This window comes from Dromiciops gliroides, chromosome 2 (genome assembly GCF_019393635.1).
Source record: "Dromiciops gliroides isolate mDroGli1 chromosome 2, mDroGli1.pri, whole genome shotgun sequence".
Lineage (NCBI taxonomy): Eukaryota > Metazoa > Chordata > Mammalia > Microbiotheria > Microbiotheriidae > Dromiciops > Dromiciops gliroides.
In genome coordinates this window covers 67402147-67410850 of record NC_057862.1, presented here as the reverse complement: position 1 = coordinate 67410850, position 8704 = coordinate 67402147, and the positions used below count along the sequence as shown (strand labels likewise).

The 8704-nt window shown below is 38.9% G+C and overlaps 1 protein-coding gene across 1 annotated transcript; it reads right to left on the bottom strand.

The window, feature by feature from the left end:
* Positions 1 to 7691: 7691 nt before the first annotated feature.
* On the bottom strand, positions 7692 to 8326 carry LOC122741658 (calmodulin-1-like). The gene has a single exon (XM_043985358.1). It carries the CDS (start codon positions 8295 to 8297, stop codon positions 7848 to 7850), a length of 450 nt encoding a protein of 149 aa, XP_043841293.1. The 5' UTR covers positions 8298 to 8326; the 3' UTR covers positions 7692 to 7847.
* Positions 8327 to 8704: the final 378 nt, after the last annotated feature.

Here is an 8704-nt window from a genome sequence, read left to right as displayed (position 1 = left end):
GATGGAAAATGGACAAACAACAACCAACATTATGTGAGTGATAGTTGTCCCACTGGGGACTCAACTGGCCTATTCCAGTTAGGTATTACATTTCCTTTCTTTTTTCCTTTCCTCTTCTCTCCTCTCTTCTCCTCTCCTCTCTTCCCCTCTCTTCCCCTCTCTTCTCCTCTCCTCTCTTCCCCTCTCTTCTCCTCTCCTGTCCTCTCCTGTCCTGTCCTCTCCTCTCTTCTTCTCTCCTCTGCTCTCACTACCCCCTTTATCTATTTTTGTTAGGTTAAAAATTCCTTTGCTTCCTTTCTTACCTAGACTTAATCATTGAAAGGCCATTTCCTCAAGCAAACTGAGAGCTGTGAAAGGCCTAAGTTTAAAAGGCCAAGTTCTCCCATTGCATCTGGGACAATCTCCAGTTGTTCTTATATATGTATGTATGTATATATATGTATGTATATATATATGTATGTATATATATGTATGTATATATATCTTTCTTTCTTTCTTTCCATCTTTCTTTCTTTCTTTCCATCTTTCTTTCTTTCTTTCTTTCTTTCTTTCTTTCTTTCTTTCTTTCTTTCTTTCTTTCTTTCTTTCTTTCTTTCTTTCTTTCTTTCTTTCTTTCTTTCTTTCTTTCTTTCTTTCTTTCTTTCTTTCTTTCTTTCTTTCTTTCTCTTGCCAGACTCAGATGGGTCTAGCAGAGAGAGTGAGGCTGGTGACTTTGCTTAGCCCTTCCTCACTTAAATGCAATTCAATTTCAGAAATCTGGTATGTCAGAGTATCTAAAGAACTGGCTTTGAAACCAGAAAGACCCGAGTTTGAATCCTACTTCTGGAACATACTGGCTGTGTGATTTTGGGAAAGTTAGTTGGGGAAGCTCTCAGTTCTTTAGATGACTCTCTAATACTATAATTTGCAAAATTCCAGACTACATTCATAGAGGTAATTTTCTGACCCAGAAGTTTTGTCCCCTAAAACACAGATCCTTCTTGTCATATTTTAAGTTTCAGAAGTATCCAATCTAATGTATATTGGCATGTCTATTAATAGACTGATAACAGCAGCCACTAAATGTTTATAAACCTCAAATGTAAGATTGCAATAATTGAAGTGTGGTGTTTTATTTCAAGTTGACTTTGTTAATAGAATTCTATAGAAACCTATTAATCACACTTAGTGAAACAACAATGTAAGAAACATTGAACCAGATCTAATGACAACTCAATCCAGGATACTCGATCAACCATGTCAGCAAAAGATTCATTCCAGGCCAATTGTATCTTCTTGGATAATTTCTTTTCATCCATCTTCCAATATTTTCTCTGCCAGTAGTTCTTAATATGAGAAGATCTGATTGAAGTGATTGGAACCTCATCCACTAAGAACCATTTAGAAGAAGAAACAGGCATCAGAATGTAATTGTATATCAGCATGCTTTGTAGGATTATCAGGGATCTCCCCATAGGGTCTATATCCTGATTTCCTGAAGTATTCATTTTTATTATGTGACAGTTTTATAATTTCAGTTTCATGTTTGGCCCTAGTTAATATTTTGGATATGCTATTCCTTCAAAGGAATCTCATTAATTGTTATGATTTTGTACCCATTTAAAGTAAAATAAAGTTGTTATTTTATAGTGGTAGAGAGGTTGATGTTTCTTACTCTGACAAATTGGTGGACCTACCTAAACTTTTTGAGAACAATTGGTCCAAGCGGAATAATATCTGGCTATGTAAGTTTCACATGTTTATCCTGGGTTCTTTCTAATTTAGGATAAACCATTACCCCTAAGTTATATAACTTTTAGTGAAGAGCTGGGTTTTTACTTACGAATTGATATTACACAGTGCCAAAGTATTGTAATTAAAGATAAAATAGTCATTTGTACTTTTCAAGCTTTGGATTTTGGGCATTATTTAAATCAACTCAAAAGGTTTAATATGTATGGGTAGTAAAAAAAGAAATATATATATATATATATATATATATATATGGGTAGTGCAGTGGTGCAGTAGATAAAGTGCCAGGACTTGAATAAGGAAGACCTGAGTTCAAATCTGGTCTCAGGTACTTACTGGCTACGTGATCCTGGTAGGTCACTTTACCTCTATTTTCCTCTGTACAAAATGGATATTGTAATAATAGTACCTGTCTATCAGTGTTGTTGCTGGATCAAATAAGATCATAAGTATAAGGCAATTAACACAATTCCTGGAATGTAGTAAGTGCTTTATAAATGTTAGATATTATTTATTAATATTGTATGCATTATTTATCCATATAGGTAAGTTAGTATAAATCAAGAAATATTGTACTATTGACAACTATAATGTTTCTCCCAAATAATTGTCCATTAAAGCAAAGGTACCAGTATTTTTAGAAAGCATTTAGTATGTCTTCCTGTATCTTGTAAGGGTATCTTGCTATATAATCTTCATTCCATTGAATATAGGTCAGTGACTGCTGTTGGCTCCAGACAACATATTTAGCATTTATTGTTTGCCAGCTATGAATGAGTTGCTGTCCAACCAATGTGGCTGATTTTATGCCTCTTAAAATCATTTTCTAAAGATGCTGGAAATGGCAAGTCAGAGTATACCAGGTTCCTCAACTCAAACGTGGCCCTTTATGATCTCAAGTCTGATGCTTCTATTTGCTGCCTGGAAATCTTGCATTTCCATTTCAAATCTGCATTTCCTCCTGAGAATAACTTTTTGTTACCTCCACAGTTCTATATTACCACCTAAGAAATTATCCTACCCCTCATAATTTTGGTATGAGAATATTTTAAAAATTTAGCTCTTCTCCTTGGGAAGAGTTTTTTTCTTTTACCCCAAAGGGGAGTGGGTGACTTAGAATGCACCACCTAAGTTTGTAATACATTTTGGAACAACTATAATTATTCATATATATGTATATATGCATATATTTGTGTGAATATTTTCTTATTGTCTCTAATAAGATGCATCATCATCTGGAATAGGCAGAAAGCCCTTTCCAACATTGTAGGACAAACTTCATAGAGAGAGAAACTTTTAATCCAGAATTATTATCTGAACTATGTTTAGGCAGGTTCATTATTATATATAGAAAAGGGAATTCTCTCACATATGTTTTTGTTGTACCCTAATCATGAGAACAGGTGGTTTGTTCTCCTTGGTTCACAGCTTTAGAAAGGAAGATACAGTCTTGCCTAAGTTCATGGAGAGGAACAGAGCCATCCTTTGATATAAATCAATAAACATTTAAGTACTTAATATATGCTGTGCTATGTGCTACAAAAAAAGATACAAAAAAAATCCATGTTCTCAAAGAGCTCCTAATCAAAAACATATACTCCCAATTTAAAATTTCTACTCTAGAAAATATTCATGAATAACACCAATGTAGGAAATTTAATGAAAACTCTAGCAATAAAATTCTCATCAGAGACCAAAACTCTTTTACTCATTAGCAAACTAAAGTTGATTCTCTTAAATGAAGATGAAGTGGAGGAAGAAGTAAGAGTCATATTCTTATTAGACATTAACTCATTAACATAAACAAAGGAGATTTAACTTTTTGTTAACTTTAAAAGAAATACTTGTATTATTTACCTGCTATAGTTTTGATAGATCATACCTACAGCTATTAGAGCTAGAAGGAATCTTATAGATTAGGGAAAAAAAGTCAATAAACTTTATTTTACCATTGAGAAAAATGAGTTCCATGGTGTTATAGGCAGTCCCCCAAGGTTACACATTTAATTCATGGTAGAATTGGAATTAGAATCCTGATCTCTTAAAAGCTCATATTAGTTCCACTCTACCATATTATTTCCAAGCTATCAAGAAACACTATGAAACTGAGAATAAAGGAGAGAAAAAGCTTTCTGATAATTTAAGTAGAAACTTAAGAGTTATGAAAGAGCTTGAAATGATTAGCTCAAAAAGTTTTGAGTTTACACTGTGGAACATACTGGAATGAGCTGCTCCTTGTTTTAATATCATTTTTCTGGGTAACCTTCAGAAAGCAGTAGTCCCTCTGAGTCTGGTTTCTGCATGAATTAAAAAATAAACCTGGAGAAAATCATGTGTATATTTTTAGATGGGGGGGGGCTTTTGATATGGAGATGATGCAAAGGATCATAAACAATTAACAAACCTTTATTAAGCTCATTTTCTGTGCCAGTAGCTGTGTTAGGTTTTGACAATATAAGTAAAATAAAAGAAATGATACCTACTCACAAGGGCTTACATTATAGCAGGGAAGATAACATGATTGCGCGTGCGTGCGCGCACACACACACGGGCATGTTCAGAGGCATTAAGGAAGAAATTAATGGATTGGGAGAGGCTGAAGATTAAAAAGGAATAAATGAAAAATAATTCATTAATTGCTTACTATGTGCTAAGTACTAAATGATTAAGGATGCAATCTGCTGGAGAAAATAGAGGAAATGCGATCAAGGGTACATGTAGTATGGTGGCCTTGACAAGAAGAAGGACTATATCATTTTCAAAGACTTAGAGAAAGGAGGAAAGAGTAAGCAGTGATGTCAACCAGTTTTGAGATAAAAAGAAAGGAGAAAAGGGAAGGAACTCATATTAAATAGCTTCAGTTTTCTCAATGAAGAGGTAAAGTCCCCAGTACAAAGAAAGAAAAAGAGGAGAGGGACATAAATAAAAAACTTGAGGAAATAAAAGAAGGTTTGGAAAAGGTTTTGTGGAGGGTGTGATAGGGGACCAATTAGTGAAGAAGTGAAGGGTTGCCTTGCTCAAGTGAGGGCACAGTTGAAGCTTAATGGTATGCATTTTTAATATACCCAATCAGTACAATTGTGTGACTTCCTCTTGGTTCCTTCAGAAGTATGAAGTAGAAATGGAGGAGGGAGACACAGGGCATAACCCAGGGCTGAGATGACAAGCAAGGGATTTTATGATTCAATGTTGAATTGACTAACTATAGGGATAAAATTAGCAAGAGAGTTAAGTGAAGTAATAGCAAGATCTACAAAAATATTTAATGGTGGAAGAATTAACTGCATTGATGAAGCTGAAGAATAGATTTAGGAAGAGTGAGAAATATTTTTTTCCAGTTACATGTAAAGGTAGTTTTCAACATTCATTTTCATATGATTTAAAGTTCCAAATTTTTCGCCCTCCCTCTCCTTCCTCCCCCCTCCACAAGAGACAGTAACCAATCTGATATAGGTTATATATGTACAACCCACAAGTAGTCTTTTTTTTAAAAGTCTCTGTTCAATCAATATCAGTTCTTTCTCTGGAGGTGGATAATATGCTTCATTATTAGCCCTTTGGGATTGTCTTGGATAATTGTATTGCTGAAAGTAATTAAGTCATTCACAATTGCTCACAGAACAACACTGCTGTCACTGTGCACAATGGCCTCCTGGTTCTGCTCACTTCATTATACGTCATTTTATATGAGTCTTTCCAGGTTTCTCTGAAATCATCCTGCTTCTCATTTCTTACAGAACACTAATATTCCATCATAATCATATACCACAACTTCTTCAGTCAATCCCCAATTGATGGACTTTCCTTTGAATTCCAATTCTTAGTCAACACAAAGAGTTGTTATAAATGTTTTTTGTACAATTTCCCCCCTTTTCTCTTTTTTCACAATTACTATTTTAACTGTTTCCCTCCATCCTATTCCCTTCCTCATGATATTTACTCAATTTTATATCTTCTTTCACCCTATCCCTCCTCAAAAGGGATTTGCTTCTGACTGCCCCCTCCCCCAATCTGCTCTCCCTTCTTTTGTCCCTCCCTCTTTATCCCCTTCCCCTCCTATTTTCTTTCAGGGTTAGATAGATTACTCTATTCAGTTGACTATGTAAGTTATTCCCTCCTTGAGCCAATTCTGATGAGATTAAGGTCTTTGAGACAATTCTGATCAGTGTTTTAAATTCATTTACTGACTTTTTCTTCTCTCTTCTTTCCCCCCACTCCATAAGCCCTTTCCTGTTTCTTTCATGTGGGATTTCACCCCATTCTACCTCTCCCTTTCCCCCTCCCCCCATGCATTCCTTTCCCCCCTCAATTTTACCCTAAAGATATTATCATGGGGCAGTTGGGTGACACAGTGGACAAAGCACCCACCCTGGACCCAGGAGAACCTGAGGCCAAATCCAGCCTCAGACACAAGACAGTCACCCACAGTATGACCCCAGGCAGGTCATCCAACTCCAGCCACCCTACAAAATGAGATAAACAAAAAATAAATACTTTTCAGGTATCATCCCTTCATAATCATCCCCCCCACCCCACCTGTGACCTCTGTCTAAATTTATTCCTATCATCTGCCCTAATATTGAGAAAGTTATTGTGAGTTAGACGTATCATCTTCCCATGTAGGAATGTAAACAGTTTAAACTTTTAACATCCCTCTAAATTTCTTTTTCCTGTTTGCTTTTTTATGGTTCTCTAGGTCTTGGGTTTGAAAGTCAAATTTTCCATTCATTTCAGTTTTTTTCATCATGAATACCTGAAAGTACTCTTTTTCATTGAAGTCCAATTATTTCTCTGAAAGATTATATGCAGTTTTTCTGGATAGGTGATTCTATGTTGTATTCCCAATTTCTTTGGGCTCTAGAATATCATATTCCATGCCCTATGATCTTTTAATGTAGAAGCTGCTAGGTCTTGTGCTATCCTGACTGTGGCTCCACAGTACTTGAATGGTTTCCTTATGGCGGCTTGCAATATTTTCTTCTTGGCCTGGGAGCTCTGGAATTTGGCTATAATATTCCTAGGAATTTTCCTTTTGGGATTTCTTTCAAGAAGTGATCATTGGATTCTTTCAATTTCTATTTTACCTTTTGTTTCCCTGACAATTTAATGGAAGATGATGACTAATATCTTTCCTTGATGATGGTTTTCAGGTAATCCAAGGATTTTCGAATTATCTCTCCTGAATCTATTTTCCAGGTCAGCAGTGTTTCCAAGAAGATATTTCCCATTGGCCTCTATTTTTTTAATTCATTTGGATTTTCTTTATTGTGTCTTGATTTCTCATAAAGTCACTGGTTTCCATTTGTTCAATCCTAATTTGTAGGCAATTTTTTTTTTTTTTAGGAGTACGGACATTTACAATTTATACATGGTGCCAAGGGGGCAGGGACTTCTCTCCCCTCCTCTCCCACAGGCCAGAACTTGGTAGAGCCAATCGCTGATGATTTGGGAATAAAAGCCAATGGGTTTGTAATGTTCACTTCGACCTCCTTTTCTTCACCTGTCCTACCCCCAACCAGCGCCTACACTTCCCTTCTCCTCACTTTCCAAGGCCACGCTGGGTGGCGCCACACTGTCTTCATGCCCACCCCCCACCCCAACACCTCCTGTTGGAACTCCTGCAGACCTTTCACCATGGCCCCCCGAAGGTTTCGCACACAGAACCACAGTGTCAGACGCATGCAAACATCTAAAGGGTTTGGCTTTCCTGGCCCAGGTAGGGACACTCTCCCCACTCCTCTGTAGCTCCCGGCATGGGACCAGCACTGGCCACCGAAAACAAGGTCAGAAATCCAAGGGAGAGGAGGGAAGCTATGGAGAGCCACGAGGGCAGATCCCCTGTTTGGTGGGGGGCTGGGGAGGGGCCGTCTGAGAGGTCAGTGGAGGTGCTGGGAGGTCCCGGGGGGAGGGGGGGGGAGAGGGAAGAAGGGAGGGAGGAGATCAAAGAGCAGTCATGCAGCTTGGGACAAATCTCGTGTTGCTTTATGTCGGATTCTCAGTCGTCAGTCAGGGTTGGCTTAGAACCAGGTTATGCGAGTAAGAGTGTCGGAGAGAGAGAGCGCGAGAGAGGAGAGAGAGATCAAAGGAGAACGGGCATCACCAGCTGCCCGGGGCCTTCACTTCGCGGTCATCATCTGTACAAACTCTTCATAGTTAACTTGGCCATCGCCATCTATGTCTGCCTCTCGGATCATCTCGTCCACCTCCTCGTCGGTCAGCTTCTCCCCGAGGTTGGTCATCACGTGACGAAGCTCCGCAGCACTGATATAGCCGTTCCCATCCTTGTCAAAAACGCAGAACGCCTCTCGGATCTCTTCCTCGCTGTCTGTGTCCTTCATTTTCCTTGCCATCATGGTCAGGAATTCAGGGAAGTCAATGGCCCCATTTCCATCTGCATCCACCTCATTGATCATATCTTGGGGCTCAGCCTCCGTTGGGTTCTGACCCAGGGATCGCATCACTGTACCCAACTCCTTGGTGGTGATGGTCCCATCTCCATCCTTATCAAACAGGGAAAAGGCCTCCTTGAACTCTGCAATCTGCTCCTCGGTCAGCTGGTCAGCCATGGGGGGGCACGGGCGCTCTGGGCACCGGAGTAGGAAGAAGAGAAGAGGAAAGAGGAAGAGGAGGAGGGAGGAGCGGGGGTCGCGGCGCTGGGAACGAGGCTCCGAGCGCAGCAGGGGGCACAGCTCCTGCCGGATCCACCGCCACCGCTGCGCGCTCGCGCCACCACAGACTGCAGCGCGCCGCCGACAGCTTCTCCTGTAGGCAATTATTTTCATCAGAGAGCATTTCCATTTGGCTTTTCAAGCTGTTGACTTTTTTCTCATGTCTTTCCTGCATCACCCTTATTTCTCTTTCCTTTTTTTTCCTCTACCTGTCTTACTTTATCTTCAAAGTTCTTTTTGAGAGCCTCTGTGGCCTGATACCAATTCATATTTTTCTTGGAGGTTTTAGATGTAGGGGCTCTGAT

Bases quoted from the DNA above. Each gene is read 5' to 3' on its own strand.
- LOC122741658 (XM_043985358.1), bottom strand. From the start codon at position 8,297: ATGGCTGACCAGCTGACCGAGGAGCAGATTGCAGAGTTCAAGGAGGCC.